Source organism: Mugil cephalus, chromosome 17 (assembly GCF_022458985.1).
Source record: "Mugil cephalus isolate CIBA_MC_2020 chromosome 17, CIBA_Mcephalus_1.1, whole genome shotgun sequence".
NCBI lineage: Eukaryota > Metazoa > Chordata > Actinopteri > Mugiliformes > Mugilidae > Mugil > Mugil cephalus.
This window is the reverse complement of record NC_061786.1, coordinates 6,530,640-6,546,738: the sequence shown is the minus strand read 5'-3', so window position 1 is coordinate 6,546,738 and position 16,099 is coordinate 6,530,640. Positions and strand designations below refer to the sequence as shown.

The following is a 16,099-nucleotide window of genomic DNA, read 5'->3' as shown; positions in this document are numbered from 1 at the left end:
TTGGACTGGTAATGTTTGACTTTTATTCCATCTGCCTCAGTGTTGGTAGTAACCGCGTACACAGCTACATTAACACTTCACAGCAGACAGGAAGCATCATCAATACTCGTTTCCATCAGCTCAGTGGAACGGGTGGCTATAATTTACCGGCGGAAACGGCTTCTTAATGTCGGCCTCATGATGTTCAGGCACCTTGAGAACAATGTTAACATGATGTAGTGACCCTGCCCTCTCTCTCTCTCTCTCTCTCCCTCTCTCCAGCTGTATCCAAGGATCAAACCCAGACAACGCTCGCTGGCATAAAGCCCAGACCATGAATGTGCACACACACACAGAAAAGATGAAGAAGCAGAGGAGGAGGAGGAGGAGGAGGAGGAGGAGGCGGCGGTCGAAGAAAGAAAAGCAGAAAAAGTCGGAGGAGGTCAGGAGGCTGACAGAGCAAAGAAGAAGAGGCAAAGACGGAGACACTTTTTTTCTCGTTTGTTCGAATGCGACGGAGCCACTTTACAGTAGAAGCAGAATATATTTTCACTGAGTTGCTGCAGCAAGTTGCCTGAATCTTCATTTTTAGCTTGACAACTTCACGAGAGTTCAGCAGCATGAGAGACGCTGAATTGAAAACAAACAAACAAAACAAAGGTATTAAAAAATGAAACGTCATTTGGCTGCTGCATCGAACATCCGCCCAGCGTAATATGTGGAAAATGTCCAAACATTTTTCATCTTTACACGTTTTCACAGGTTGTTAATTAAAAAAAGGAACACCTATGTGGATGTTTATAACGCCAACCTCATTAACCACACAGAAAAAGGAAGTGTTCTAACTGGATGGCGGTGAAGGAAACACCTTCACGCTGTGAAATTTACAGATCTGGTGAAAGTATGTGTGAGATGGGACACGTGAAAGTGAAGCTGGAGAGGAAAGTGGCAAGTGTTCGAGCAAGTTTTTCTCAGTACTGTGTTAGCAAAGTCAGGACGGAGGAAGCAGGAAGTGAAACCATGGGACCGTCCCACACGGACGCTGAGATAGTGGTCAAATTAAAAAATGTTTGAGGTCATAGAAGAAAAATATTTTTACTTCTATTTTCTCAAACTGATTTAAAAAGTATTTATGAATCACTGGATGTTTTCTGTCGTTTGTTCAAAGCAGTCGCGGGTTGGTAAAACGGGAGAGAGGAGGATGAGAGGAAGGGAAGTAGGTGTGGGAATAGTGTAGAAAATGTTTTTAAAGGTGAGGGGTGGATAATCGGACTTCTTCTAGTCATTTTTTCGTTTCAGAATAAAGACACTGGTTCTCGTCTTGGCGCCACTCGTGTATAAGGAGCCGAAACGAACAATAAAATAGAGCAGTGTTTCCCATAAGATTTAAGGATTTAATATCCATGAACTAAATCATATTAACTAAAACTCCCGTGTTTATTTTCTACAACCCAGAACAGTGACTTAAAAAGCAAAATATGTAAAATATGTCAGTATTAAAAAGGGGCTAATTAGCCCAGAGGTAATGAAGATGAAAAAAAGTTTCTTCATCTTTTTTCACATTTTCATATTTCTGTTCCTGTATGATATGTATTATTCCCCCGATTCTGTTGTTTTATTTAAAAATATATATTGTTTTCTATTATTATTATTATTGCTTCAGACTTCTCCCGTTTCATTTCTGATGCCACTCACTGCTGCCACCCAGTGTACAGGAAGGGTTTTGCATCATTTCCTTGAACACAAAACATGAAGTGTAAAATATGAAGCAATAAGTTGACTGATGTTTAGTGTGAGAGGGGGACATTGTTCTGAAGAGGGCATACCATTACTTTGTGTAAATGCAACCTGTAACTGTACAGCTAATGTACAATAATAATAATAAAGGAATTATAATCCCTGCAGAGAACGAAAACTGTGTGTGCTCGCTGAGGAGTCTGAACACAAATCAAAGGACTTTAACAGGCTGATATGTGTTAGGAAAAGGTGGAAATACATAGCATGAACAGATAGCATAGCATGGTTACAATACATTATGATAAAAAGAAAACTATAAAGGCATCCCTCTGGCTAGATGTCTTTAAGAAACACAGAGAGAAGAGGTTTTAAGACATGGTAATAAACTGTGGACTTTAGAGAGGAATTATAGTTCACAGGTCGTTCAAGTCTCAGCACTGGAAGAAAACGTTGCACACGTAAGTTTCTTTCTGATTAACCTTTGTTTTGTATTAGGGTCAAATTTGACCCATTTGCAAGTTAAAATGTGTTAAAGGTACATGTTCCTTGTTTTTATGGGAACAAGGTTTCATGAGATCCTTAACAGCTATTTTAACACAACAACATTTTTTACCGTAACAGTGAAACATTTGTTGTGTTATTCGGACAAAAATGACCCACCAGAATTTCAGTAGTTGCTTGCACCTATGGATCAGAGAAAATGTTTTAGTTTGCTCTGTGGATCAATTTTGGCTCAATTGACTTTTTTTTCTTTTTCTTTTTTTTTAGAACATTTAATAGAGTGCTTACAATGATATGAATAGATAACAAGTTAGATATGAGGTGGAAAAACATATTTTAACATTTTCTTTTTTTTTTGTGACAATTTTAGTCTGGATTAAGTCATGGTCACAGTGTTTGTGTCTGTTATGCACCTCTCCTTGCATTCAAGAACTAAAACGTATGCCTATACACTGCATGAATAAATTGTGAAGATGTTAAGTTAGCACACATATCAAAAGAATACTAGAAATATCTTTCAAAATAATAGAAACCCGTGTTATCAGAATGCATATTTAGATAAAGACAGACTTTGTCATTTAGATTTCCAACCAAATGAAATTTCGGTGCAATGGCTCAGAGCACAGCAGGAATACGGATCAGTAATAGTTTATTATAAAGCTTCATGTAAAACGTGAGCGAATTTCTACAAAGAGAGACACAGAACAGTCTCGCAGTCATATTATTTTGAAGTAGCAACAACCGGAAGTGGCAGTCGTGAATCCTAACTTGACGGAGCTAGCTAGATCACGCTGCAGCTAACACTCAAATTGTGAGACAGTTTCCATAATATGACTTAACACTGCACGGTTAGAGGCTCGTTCAACGAGACGTTTTTAACCGAGCGTAAGTCAACATTCAATATCTTGAGACAAATTGCTGAGACACACTGCAGTGCAGTGTAACACCTTAGTTATTGCCATTAGTGCATGGCAATGATTTACAGTGGTTTACCATGAATGCATTTTACATTACGTCGTGTTGTGTCATAGTTAGATGGAGCACATAGACACCACCATCGATCAGGCTTGTCAATGTTGCTGTTGGTGACCCGTGTCATTGCCAAAATAAACTGGGTGGCTGTTTATTTTTTGTTATTTGTATTTTGCAAATTGTCAATAAAGTTTTTGGAGGGGATAAAAAACATTCAGGGACGCGTCAACACGGTCGCCATCTTGGGCAGGGGATTCTGACCAGTGTATCAGACTAACACTAAAATGCCACACTTTTGTGCCGCTTACGGATGTTCCCACGAAAGAAACGCCAAAACTAAGCAACAAGGAATAACATTTCACAAGTGAGACGCTGTATTATATTTTTTAACAGTTATGCACGTGTTGAATTTGATGTGTCTCTTAAGCTAACATAAAGTAGTTGCAATCAGCCACCGTATGTAATTGTACTACGTAGACCATGTTATTTCTAAATGATCTATTAAATCAGTTTCGTGGCATTAATATTAACAGGAGTGTAACGAATAACCGATATGACTCGGAAAATCGATTTTGATTTGAAAGATACGAGAGTGCATCAGTACTTGGACTCCTCAGTCGTTTGCAGTGTAGTTTGTATGAATTCGACTTAATGTCCCGACCCCTTCAATAGAACTCTCGCGAGACTTGTCTTGCCGCGGCCGCGTCAGTTTGTGAGGGAAATTTAAAAATGGCTGACTCTGAAACTTTTTACAAGTTCGCACCAACAAGTATAAAGTACAATGTGTGGAAGAACTTCGGATTTTACACGATTAATTCGTATTGTAAAATGATTGTCTGCTATCAACATGGCGTCAGATTGCATCGTACCCCCTCTAATTGAACCGTGCCATATTCAATCATATCGAAATTCTACCGAATCTAACTGAACCAAGTCGTTAAATTTTAAAATGTATCATTCATGGATCGTATCTTACCGCCTGTATTGCGATATAACGTTATATCGGATCGTCGCGTACTGGAGACATGCACACCCCTAAACATTAACTGCTAACATAGGTGATGTGCCTGAATTGTAGCTACGTACGCATGCAGAGCTGAGCGTTGTTCAGATGGAGTTGTTCTGTGTGTAGGTTTCCTAAAGATAAATCGAGGAGGCAGGCATGGACAGCAGCACTCAGGAGGAGAGCTTTTGTGCCAAAGGAGCACTCAGTCGTCTGCAGCTGTCATTTCAAACCAGAAGACTTTGACAGGACTGGACAGTCAACTCGTTTAAGGGAAGGAGTGATACCGTCAGTTTTTAATTTTCCTGACCATCATTGCAAAGTTAGTGTCGTGACAGTTTCTCATATAATCTTAATATTTCACTAACACCACGCAGTGCCCACAAAATGATAATAAAATAGATTAGAAATTGTTCCTATTGAATTAACCTTAATATAAACATTTAAAACGTAGTTTCTTGGAGGACAGGCATGTCACATGGATTCTTTTACCATAAGTTATGTCGCATTCAACCTGATTTTATGGCTTCAAATTTGTAGTTTTTACTATTTTCCTCCAGGTGCCCAGTAGACGTAGGTTGAAAAGGACGTCACCTCAGGCAGCGGCAGAATATCAGCAATCACGTTCGCGTTCGCCTGTCAACGGACTTGGAGAAGTCAACCTCAGTGAGAAGTCACCGTCAGTGAGGCTCAGTCAGGATCACCAGTATGCCTTTGTCCCAGTCCAAGCAAAACAGAAGTTGATCGAAGCTCTCAAGAAGCTGGAGGCGTCGCAGCGGACCATAAGAAATGCCAGGGACAGAGAAAGAAGGCAGAAAAAGGCTATGAAATTCCTGCTAGATGATTTGAAAAATAAACAATTGCTAACGGATAATCTGCAGCAGAAACTCGACAGCTACTCTGGTTGGTTGAACTGCCCGGTCTGTTCCTTTTAACAAACACATGTGTAAAATGTACGCTTTTTTAGTGGTTTAAAGACTAACTTAATCCCCATATTTTGAATTTCCAGGGTAGAACCACTTATTTTTTAAAAATCACACCTGAAAAAGGTCAGACATCTGTGGAAATAGCACTGGAAATAACTAAGGCGGGATCATGCTTTCCTCCGACTCAGAGAGAATTTGCTTTAACCCTGCCCTTGCATGGGCCAAAAGCGTACACACACTTAAGAGAAACAATGAAAATTCCACTGACACACCCTCACACTCTTCAAAAGTAAATATTACCCTTTCCACATTTTCATGCTCACCAAAAAACAAACGGCTTTAGAACTCGATGAGTTGTGACTAGTAGTAGACGTGGCTTTCCCCTGCCCAAGACAGCGACCGCGTTGACGCATCGTTCTAACGGGCACCAGCGGCACTATGTGTATATATCTATGCTGTTGTGTTATCGTGAGAACTCAATGGCTGCGTCACTAAATGCTAAAACAACAGCTAGCTAAAGGTTTAGCATGAACATTTAACAGACATATTACTGCTAAAATGTATGTATCAGTTTCCTTTTGATTAAAACACAACTCAACGCTCTATATACGTGAAACAAAAGTATAAATACCAGTTGATAAAGATGAACCCAATACTCTTCCTTAAGTCACTTGTAGCCTCTTCCTGAGCTTCACCGGCTAATAGTGTTATTCTTTCTACCTCTACAATGTTTTTTTGTAAGTTTTTGAAGAAACCATGGCTGAGCATTTCCATGTCAACACTCCTCTGCTGGAGAGTACCAGCATGTCCAAGCTGGCAGGAACCCCGGTGTATCTGAAGATGGAGAACTCGCAGCCCTCTGGTTCATTCAAGATCAGAGGCATTGGACACCTCTGCCAGCAGGTGATAAACACCGGAGCCTCTTCTGGTGCTCCAAAGCCTTAACCCCACTCTGAATCAGTTGACCAGATGTTGATTGTTTGTCATTGCAGCTCGCCAGCCAGTCCAGAGGAGTTGTCTGCTCTTCAGGTAACATGCGTACTTTTGCACAGAACATTCTGATAATAATTCAGCTAGAGAGGTGGACCGTGTGGCTCTGAAACTCAATCTTTTTTCCAGGTGGTAATGCAGGCATGGCTGCAGCCTATGTAGCCAGGAAAATGGGTGTGCCTGCTACTATCATAGTCCCCTCCTCTACCCCTCAGCTGGTGGTCCAGAGGCTCCAGGATGAGACGGCAACTGTCAAAATAGTGGGCAAGGTGAAGAGCAATGTTGCTTTTCTGACGATCTTATTGCGGACAGATGCCAGTTTACATCGGACCATGATTTCAGTCTTTTGACAAGACAATCAAGAGCAGTCTCTTTCTTCTCAGGTTTGGGATGATGCTAATGCAGAGGCTCTGAGACTGGCAGAAACCGAAGGACTCATCTATGTTCCTCCGTTTGATCACCCCCTGTTGTGGTAGATATTTCTGCAATGTGATGCTGATGAATTGACTCTAACTGTGAGAGACTATCTATATACTCCCTGTATCTTTCTCTACTCAGGCAAGGCCACGCCAGTGTGATCACAGAGGTTGCTGCCTCGCTGGGTCCCAGTGTGAAACCCGGAGCTGTGCTGGTGTCCGTGGGTGGAGGGGGGCTCCTGTGCGGGGTCGTCCAGGGCCTGAAGGACGCAGGTTGGAATGACGTGCCGATTATCGCCATGGAGACAGTGGGGGCAGACTGTTTCAACGCTGCGGTCAAGGCGGGGAGAGTGGTCACTTTGGACGACATCACCAGGTTAGATGTTTGGAGGATGCAAAAGTTTTCCCACAGTAGTTTTTGTAACGCAGCCTCACCTCTTTGTCCGTGTGCCTCTCCACAGTGAAGCTAAATGTCTGGGAGCAAAGACAGTTTGCAAGAAAGCCTTTGAATACAGCCAGAGCAGCGAGGTGACCATCATCTCCGAAGTGGTGACTGACCAACAGGCTCTGAATGCCGTCCAAAGATTCCTAGGTTGGTTTCCTTGAAACTGATATTAGACTATGTTTAATAGCGTGATGCAAACCTACGCATATATGGTCGCTGTTGACTTAAGACAGTGCTTTTCAATGTGTGGGGCGTGACCCACTGGTGGGGGACGGAGTTGTGACAGGTGGGGCGTGCCCACACAGCAGGAAATATTCAGTTTAATGTGCCTTCTTTCTTGACAATAACCCCAGATCCATTATGTTTTCCAACGACTGGATCTGTTCGTATTGACGCGGTTTCCAAGCATCAAGCCGGACAAATGCAACAGCCACCTACAGGGATGTCACAATTACTCGATTTCACAGTTAAGAGCTACGATTAATTGATCATAACGTTTCCTGAATACTGTCAGAAAATATTATGCCGGAACCGTAGTTAAGGGCAACTCAAACGGAACGAAAACAAAGTTACGCAGCACCCACGTGTGTTGCTTTGTTTTGGTCCCTCCAAATTTTGGATACAGGAAAAACAACCATGGTGTCGTTTTTGAGGACGGCTTGCCAGCATGTAAATCACGTTATAAAAAAAATTGCAGTCAAAGGAGGAAACACGTCTAATATGTTTTGCCACCTGCGGGACAACCACCCGACTTATGCCAAAACAAAGGTAAATACACAGTAACATTAAAATACATCAATGTTTTTCACCATGTTTTGCACCAACATGGCACAGACGTCTTCGGTGTAGGCCTGTCTAACTTTGTCCTGGATAGACTGGACCATGTCGTCTCGTATGGCGCGAGTGTACGTGAACTGCACGAATATGGACGACAGAGCAGCGTAGACCCGGTCCTCTACAGCTTTTGTGACTCCAACAGCTATTTTACAGAGCTTCTTGGAGGGCATGTCAACACAAGTGCCTGGAGGAAGGTCCCAGAAGCCCTGCAGGACTTTGGGAACCACCTCCGCCACCACCTCCCATGGTTCAGGCTGTTTGGAGCTGGGGGCCTCACACTGCTGCTCTGTCAGCCTCCTGGCAAACTCCTTGGCCTGGCTGATGATCATGGGATGTCTGTGGGTTACAATTATTCAGAGTTAGTTTTAAAACACTTCAGGAAACGACACAAACATCACAACCAAACAACTTAGCTGAGAAGAAATGAATGGCAGATGTAACTTACTGGAAGTTGTGAGGCATGGGCTCTGAGGTGTGGAGGAACCTTCTGGCTTCAAACTCCACATCTCTATTTTTCATGCTGTTGCTCACTTCCCACACCTGAAACAAGAAATGAAAATGAGTGTTGAGCAGATTGAACATATTTCCAGAAGAAAAAGAAGTGAAATAAGTATCAGTTGAATTCAAACTAGTGTTCAGAGTGGGTCCTTACCAGCTGGGCAAGAGGTTTGGCGTAGGTCTTATGGAAGCCGTCCATTTCAAACTCCCACATCCTTTAAACACAAAGAAAAGTTTAATGTTTACAATTCCTTATTCTGAGCATAGTAAAAGTCAGGTGTGGTGTGTTTCTCAAATACTCACTGGATTCTGAGAGTCTTCTTGCTCTCCTCCATCAGCAGCTCCATCATGTCTTCAACAGATATGTTAGCTGAGAGCTGTTTGTTCTGTTGAAGCCGCAAAAGTTCAGCAATAAGTGCAATCTAAATAAAACGAGATCAGACGGGTTAATGCCTTATCTTGTATATATTATATAGAGATAGATATAGAAGACTTGAAACTGTGGAGGATCTTACATAACACTTGTAGGAGCCGTGATGCCAGCAGTTCTGAAGAGGCCGCTCATAGACGATGGTGTCAAAGAACACCTGTGGAAAAAAGGTCAATTTGTTCATTAGATCATTCTTCTCCTCTTATTTTGTATTACCTACATCTGAAAATGTTTAGAATCAGGCTGAAGACAGTTGAACTGATCCTTACCCTGATGGGGCTGTAGATGCCTCTACTTCCTTCAGTGAACGCCATGGATAGGATAGGCTGTCTGAATACGGAACTGACTAAACTAAAACGATGAATGTCTTACAACGAGTCGGGTGAAACGTGTTAAAGCTCTCAGGAAATCCTCGATACGCAAGTAAACGAAGTCACTTCGAGATGAAGAATGACGATTGTTAGACAGAGGGAAGAACAACGGAATTCTGACTTTGTGACAACAACATTCTAGAACATTCTAGAACACCTCTAGGTGACCTTTGGCCCAAATGCACAGCTGCAATAAGACACTGTGGTATGAGCCCAGTGAGCAGTGATTACTGGGCATTATAGTAAACATATGTATTTATATGGAGGAGTAAAAATTTAGTTACATAAAACAGTATAAAATAAAAATTTACAAAATCCACATATGAACAAATGTACGAGACAGAAAGTTGCCGTGTGTGTTGACGAAAATCGCTCACTTTGGAATTATGATCAACCCTGAACTGGAAATTATGTTGCAGTTAGTTATAATTGGATCCAACATTTTAGCACACAAAGAAACTGAAAGGGGCTAGTGGCTATTGCTTACATTCTGTTGGTAATCAACGACACAACGTTGTAACATCCACATGACTGAATGCCAGGTCCAAACGTTTCCCAACAGAACACTGAATTCATTTATTTCTCCTCTCAGTGGTTTTAATGTTGAGGCTGATCGGTGTACCTGTCCTTTTAGGTCAGGTGTAAACTGCAATGCTTCACCCAGAATGATAAATTCCTGTAGAGCGTCAGGATTGCTCGATGTGTTGGAACAGAACAGTTCCAGGAGGTTGTTTCAGTTTGAGGAGGCCAGCCAACGCTCGGGGCTGTATTCTAATATGTGAAAAATATACTGTTCATCAACAAGAAAAATCTTTATGTTGGTAACAGTAGACATCCACTTGAGCATTATTTGACCACCTGGATGTTAAGGGACAACAATGGAAGGGAGTAAAGTCTTGGTATGGAGTTTCTATTGATAGGCTGACAAGTGCCTAAGTACTTAAGTCACTGGGTGAGTTTATGCTGCTGGTCATTGGTCATGAGGCAACTCATCAGTCCTGGGAGAACAGGTCCGGGTAAAACTGAATGCAAACGTTGCCTTTTATACACAGTAGTGGATTATCTACTACCCCAGCTATGACCGCGGTGCAGATGGACCCGATGGAGATCCGGGGTTACTGCAGTGGGGCGCAACCAAAAAAGTTGGTAGCACAGACTTAAAAGCATGCTGTCAGTGTGCTGCACATACTGGTGTCTGTCTAAGAAGTTGTTAATTGAGGTCTGAACCTTCTTTCTCATCAGTATTCAACATGCTTCAGTGTCTTCTTAATGATAATGAGGAACTTAAGAGCACTGATTTATTAACACTGTGATTCTACTGGATGCAGGACTGAATTTAGATTAATATGTTAATGCTGCTCTTCAACCACATTTACTGCTACAAGTCCATTATCCATCAATCCATCTATCACCATTAACCCCCTATCTTAGAAGGTCAGAGTCAGTCTATAACAGTGGTAACGCACAAAGATAGACAAGATAGCAGTTAACCTAACAAGCATGTCAATGGACTGAGAAGAAGCTGGAGCACCCAGACAAATCCCACACAGATATAGGGAGAAATTAGATCCAAAAGCCGATTACAACTGAGTGGAATGTTTCTAATGTTCACAATGTCCATCTATCCATTATCAATAAAGCTTGTGCTGTAAGGATAAGTTGGAGCCTATCCCATCAGTTGGAGAGGTGGGGTACACTCACTGCCTCCAGTTTAGAATGACCAATCAGTCTGACGTGCATGTCTTGGAGTGTGGGATGAAGCCAGGGCACATGAATAACGAATGAACTGGGCGAACATCCAAACTCGGCACAGAGAGTAACAACCTCCTTGCTGTGAGGCGACTAAATCACTGGCGTACTTGACAGTACCTGATGTTGAAGTAAATACATTTGAGTTCAGGATGCTGCACGCAGTAAAAGTCCTGTTTATGAATATTATGGGTGCAGCCATGTCTGTAATACTTTTCATTGTAGTAGCTGTTACATACATGCCACCAGGAATGCTTCATATTTGTTGCTGCGTGGTGAGATCCTTGAATCTCCAAATGGTTTTTACATGAGATCAGAAAATTAGCCTCTGTGGATACTGGACTTGAGGGGCTATGGGAAACTTTTACCCAAAAATAACCTAGTAGGAAGTACTTTGAATTAGACTGAGTAATAAGCACAACACTTGAGTAAATGTACTTTCACATGCTTGTCTTGTAGATGAGGAGCGGGTGTTGGTGGAGATGGCGTGTGGAGCAGCGCTAGCAGCCATCTACAGTGGACTTACCCTCAGATTACAGGATGAAGGTAACAATTCAGGAGCCGTCATCACTTAGTACAACAATGATTCCCTCAAGAAGAAAAGCAGATGGAAGATTCTTGTCTTTCCTGCCTCTTTTTCTTTCGCAGGCCGCCTGTCCCCTCTTTCAGGCCCCCTGCTGGTGATTGTTTGCGGTGGCAGCGGCATCAACATGGAGCAACTGACCAAACTCAAACACAAACTCCAGCCATGAACAGGTGTATGAGAGTAGGTGTGTACGTGCGTGTGCAGGGAGAGAGTATGTAACCATGACAAAAACCCTATGTCTGTGAATGGTGATTGGGAAGATGAATGAATGGATTTCTGGTAGAAGAAAAGAGAAATTAATGAATTAGTTGTTAATATTTCTGTGTCAATTTTAGAAATGCAACAACATGATTCAAATAAAACTCTAAGTATAAATTATTGCTGAGTCTTTTAATGTCGGTATGCATGTGTGTTATTATACCTCAGTGATCAATTTCCAAGTTTCCCCACATGGTGGTGTCAAACTTCATTTTTCAGACACGTTGCCTCAGGATTTCTTCTTTCTAACCTTCCCTTTGTCCTTTTGTAGATATATTGTTTTCTAGAAGAACAACATATACCTTTGCAGCTTAATTGTTATATATAATTAAATTAAATCTATTGGCGAGTTCATTTTAACAACTTGAAGATACAGTTTCCCTTGACGGCTCTCGCACTGTTGCATAAGATAATAGGTTGATAACAAAGAGCACAAGCAGATAATGGACCTCATGCGCTTGACACTTGTATAACCTACTGTACAACACAGTGGTGTCTATTTAAAAGACACCTCGTGTCAGCTTTGCAATGATGATGAAGTTCGCAGCGCAGCCTTGATGTGCTTAAAATATATGTTTTGTTCAGAGTGAGATGTTCATAATTTATTATTCTTCCTGGTATTCAGTTAAATAAATAAAGGGATGCCCTTTCAGCCTCTAGCATTAATTTCATCATGCACTTTCTTTTGCAGAATATCAAGTAGTATTGAAGGCTGAATATGTGATTTATGATGGATTCTATACACTGAAAAACACTGCTCCGTTCTTTCTACACAGTGTTTAAATTAAAAGCCGCCCATGGATAAGTCTGGATATTTCAAGAAGACTCTTGTCTTCAGTTATGATCCCAGGTGTCTTCAGTCCAAGGCAGTCTCCAAGCACGCTAGAGTACCAGATGAACGTAGGAGATAGAGACATGACCTCAGAGATGCTAGGGAGGCTGATGAGCTAATGGAGACCTTGGCTGAGATCCTGCGGAAGGGGAGGGGGAACGTCAGACGAATGAACTTAAAAGATTGGATTCAGAGAACGTAGGCGAACAGATCCGATGAGTGTAGACGAATTGAGAATGAAGAGAATGAAAACATGGTAAAGCAGAACTGACAAACATGCTGTACTGAGGTCCATCCTCCGTGGAAGTAGCTGCAAGTGGAAAAATTACCCCAGTCTAAACAGATATATGCTTCCAACGGCGGAAAATGACCTCTGCATGGACATAATCAAACATCGCCCCATGAAAGGAAGTGAGCTCCGTGGAAGAAGTCCAGGAAGATTCCATTCGGACAAGACGAGCGCTGGAGCTAACTAAAATCCAGGTTGCCAAGCCACCGTGCTTTAAAAAGAAAAACATCCCCCCGAGAAACACGGACAAGGCCCTGTGTCTCATCAGTCCACTTTGCTGAATCTAGTCTTTTCAATCTGTAGGAGACAATGAAATCTGAAGATAAACAAAGAATTTGTCCCACCATGTCCTCAAGGAGCTCTGCTGGATTGAGATCTGACTGTGGAGGTCATTTAAGTGCAGTGAACTCATTGCAATGTTCAAGAAACCAGTCGTTGCATCACGAAGCATATTCTACTGGAAGTGGCTATGAGAAGATGTGTACACTATCGTCAGCTGCAATGAAGCGCCACAGAGGACCATGCTCTCTCCTGTCCTATTCACCCTGGATGCATCAGATTTCAGCTACAACACAGAGTCATGTCATATGCAGAAGTTCTCAGATGACACTGCCATTGTGGGGTGTATCAGGGATGGACAGGAGCAGGAGTGCAAGAATCTAGTGAACAACGTCATCTCATGGTGTGGTGCAAACCACCTTCTGATCAATACAACTAAAACCGGGGAGATGATTTCTGGAGGTCCAGGCCCCACCTGCAGCCAGTAACCGTCAACGGGGAGTGTGTAGAGGTGGTTCAGACCAATAAGTGTCTGGGTCTACAGCTAGATCACTGGTTGGCTAAGATATGCTCCATATACACAAAAGGTCAGAGTGGTCTCTGTTCCCTTAGGAGATGAATATCGTTTAATATCTGCTGGAAGCTGCTGGACATGTTCTACCGGACTATTGTTGCCAGTTTGCTCTTCTATGCTGTGGAGTGCTGGGAAGGCAGTTCTAAGAAGAAGGAAACTGGACAAACTGATAAAGAAGAAGAGCTCTATGGTAGAGAGCTGGAGTCCCTGACATCGGAGGCAGATGGAAAGACCTTGAAAACACTCAGGTCCATCATGAACAATGTCCACCACCCTCCACATGACACCATAGTCAGGCAAAGAAGGTCGTTCATTGACGGGCTGCTGTCTCTGTCCTGCTCCACGGACAGGTTGAGGAGGTCATTCGTCTCTCAGGCCAAACGACTTTACAACACCGGACTGTGGTCCTTGTTGCCACTGTATATTTTTTACACAGTATCACTAATCTGTTTCTAAAGGGATAGACAGCAACAATGGTAAGCAACAAGAATTAGGTAGGCAGTCGACTTTTAAGTGTGCCAAGAAAATATCCCCCACACCATTACACAACCGCCAGCCTGAACCATTGACACAAGGCAGGATGGATGGATCCGTGCTTTAAACGCCAAATTCTGACCCTGCCATCCGAATCCATCAAGACTAATCAGACCAGACATCTTAATTTGTCGAACTGGGATGAGGCACTCAGTGGACCAGACTACCAGCTGAGAAGTATACAAGTCTCATTAAGTGCAACAAATAAAAATGCTAAAAGTGACCGCATCAAGGGAGGAGTGCGCTGAAGATATTAGGTTAAGGCCTCCAGTATCCGTGGTAATTTCAATTGATGTATCATTCAAAAATAAACTTGGAAGTTCCAATCAATACTACAGTCGGTGCTCAAGGCTTGTTTTAATGTACGCTGAATGCAGGAAACATTAAAGAGCTTGAAATCCAATTTACTTTCCTTGTAATAGACACCCTAGCAACACAGAGGCACAGAGAGAGATAGATTGAGGATTTGTAACAGGGATTCTGTAAATTAATATAACAATTATTTTAATTTAACATTTGGTATATTTTGAGAGGCTTGTTGCCTAGCATCCTTTCTTCATCTGCCGAATGTATTTAAATATAATCTTGGTGATATAAGTCAGTGAATGGCAGTTATGAAACACCTCTCTTTCAGCTATAATGAGTGGCTGGCTGAAAATACATTTATAATTCGCTCCTCTGAGTTACCAGTTTTTCCCCGGCAGCACCCGGAACCGCAGCAAGCTGGTTTCAACTGGGTGCTGTCATCGCTTGGCACTGCAAGGTCATACGTGGTGTGGACATGACTGTGTTGCAAATGCTGCCAAATGTGAAACAACAGCCTCTCGGTTCATTCAGAAGAGAACCTCCAGCTATCAGGAGTCGTCTCATCCGCTCACTTGTATTAACTCCTGTTTACACCGTGAGTAATTATCTGCCGTGTCCCCAAGCGATTGAATAATTGTGATATTACCAGTGTGAATTATCCATCTACCTGACCCGCGGCTGTGCTCCAGCCTTGGGTGGATGTGATCTGGGCAGCTGGCAGGCGGAGGAGCTAATGGACGCGCCGGTCCATTTCTATGACAACAGCAAGGATATGCTTTGATGAGCCCAGCAGAGGGCATTTGAGCAGCTATAAATAGGAGCAAGTAAACAAGAATGAATGGAGGAGATATAGAGGGAAACATTGTGTGGCTGTGTTTGTGTGTTAGCACATGCATGTCTCTCACACTGTACATGTGTGGATCTTGTATAATCCATCACCAGCGTGCTATTGTTAGCTCCTTACTTCTCTCCCCTTTTTGGTTTGGTTTTCAGTGAACTCCTCGAAATGCAGGTCATCACATTTTCACGGTTGTTCTAGTCGTCGCTGTAGTAAAAAGCTTTACCTGGACAGTGATTGCAGCTGAACCCTAGTGACATTACGAGGTGTTGAGAGGTCAAGCATGCTGGGCGAGCTTGCATTTGAAGTCTTTAACAGTAATTTAACGTGATCCTTTCCATTTTTGGATTTCATTTGTAATTACGCCGACCAGGCATATCATTATGACCACCTAATGTGCCGCCTGTGGTGTCTGGTAGCAGAATGTTGTTAGTGGGGGTCCTATGCATCAGGCTTGTTCCAGTGCATCCCACAGATATTGTGGAATTTGAAATTTTTAGTTGTTCATAAACTGCTTTTGTGTGTGCGTCTGTGTCAGCCTGCATCATGCTTGAGATGGCTGCCTTCGTCAAGGATTAACAAGGTTATTTTCTTGTCCTGTAGGTGGTTTTAATGTTGCGGCTGATCGAAATCATCCAGCAACACACAACTGCAGCCAGCCACTGGGATGCCATTTGATGATGATGTATGTAAATGTTGCCATTGATGGACAGATGGAGCTCTTCTCTACTGTTCAGAAAGTGGCTTAA

At 42.4% G+C, this 16,099-nt stretch overlaps 3 protein-coding genes across 11 annotated transcripts in view; 2 read left to right on the top strand and 1 right to left on the bottom strand.

Moving 5' to 3' along the window:
* Positions 1-1,883, top strand: part of LOC125023376 (apoptosis-stimulating of p53 protein 1-like) — a 43,656-nt gene extending 41,773 nt beyond the window's left edge. For all 5 annotated transcript variants that reach the window (XM_047610586.1, XM_047610587.1, XM_047610585.1 and 2 more), the window contains one exon: positions 262-1,883. In XM_047610586.1, coding sequence (XP_047466542.1) covers positions 262-303 — 42 coding nt within the window. In that variant the 3' untranslated portion in view covers positions 304-1,883. The remainder of the gene's footprint in view (positions 1-261) is intronic.
* Positions 1,884-2,143: 260 nt separating this feature from the next.
* sdsl (serine dehydratase-like) lies at positions 2,144-11,818 on the top strand. Of its 5 annotated transcripts, XM_047610590.1 has the most exons (11): positions 3,295-3,553; positions 4,322-4,514; positions 4,753-5,095; positions 5,861-6,021; positions 6,111-6,147; positions 6,238-6,377; positions 6,492-6,580; positions 6,667-6,900; positions 6,986-7,116; positions 11,314-11,400; positions 11,503-11,818. In XM_047610590.1, the coding sequence occupies exons 1-11, from the start codon at positions 3,474-3,476 to the stop codon at positions 11,604-11,606; spliced, it is 1,599 nt and encodes a 532-aa protein (XP_047466546.1). In that variant the 5' UTR covers positions 3,295-3,473; the 3' UTR covers positions 11,607-11,818. The 5 variants fall into 5 exon arrangements, with proteins under 5 accessions (XP_047466550.1, XP_047466548.1, XP_047466547.1 ...); XM_047610591.1 differs by lacking the exons at positions 3,295-3,553; positions 4,322-4,514 and adding an exon at positions 2,982-3,102; XM_047610594.1 differs by lacking the exons at positions 3,295-3,553; positions 4,322-4,514; positions 4,753-5,095 and adding an exon at positions 2,144-2,174.
* Positions 7,210-11,306, bottom strand: LOC125023379. The gene is made up of 6 exons (XM_047610595.1): positions 9,004-11,306; positions 8,820-8,891; positions 8,608-8,726; positions 8,459-8,519; positions 8,252-8,346; positions 7,210-8,142 (listed from the first exon to the last, which is right to left on the bottom strand). Exons 1-6 carry the CDS (start codon positions 9,046-9,048, stop codon positions 7,755-7,757), a joined length of 780 nt encoding a protein of 259 aa, XP_047466551.1. The 5' UTR covers positions 9,049-11,306; the 3' UTR covers positions 7,210-7,754.
* Positions 11,819-16,099: the final 4,281 nt, after the last annotated feature.

Coding starts and splice junctions, on each gene's coding strand:
- sdsl (XM_047610590.1), top strand. CDS start 3,474: ATGCCACACTTTTGTGCCGCTTACGGATGTTCCCACGAAAGAAACGCC. Junction 3,554..4,321: donor CAAGGAATAACATTTCACAA/GTGAGACGCTGT, acceptor TTCTGTGTGTAG/GTTTCCTAAAGATAAATCGA. Junction 5,096..5,860: donor GAAACTCGACAGCTACTCTG/GTTGGTTGAACT, acceptor TTTTTTTGTAAG/TTTTTGAAGAAACCATGGCT.
- LOC125023379 (XM_047610595.1), bottom strand. CDS start 9,048: ATGGCGTTCACTGAAGGAAGTAGAGGCATCTACAGCCCCATCAGG. Junction 8,520..8,607: donor AAGAAGACTCTCAGAATCCA/GTGAGTATTTGA, acceptor TTGTGTTTAAAG/GATGTGGGAGTTTGAAATGG. Junction 8,143..8,251: donor CCCATGCCTCACAACTTCCA/GTAAGTTACATC, acceptor TGTAACCCACAG/ACATCCCATGATCATCAGCC.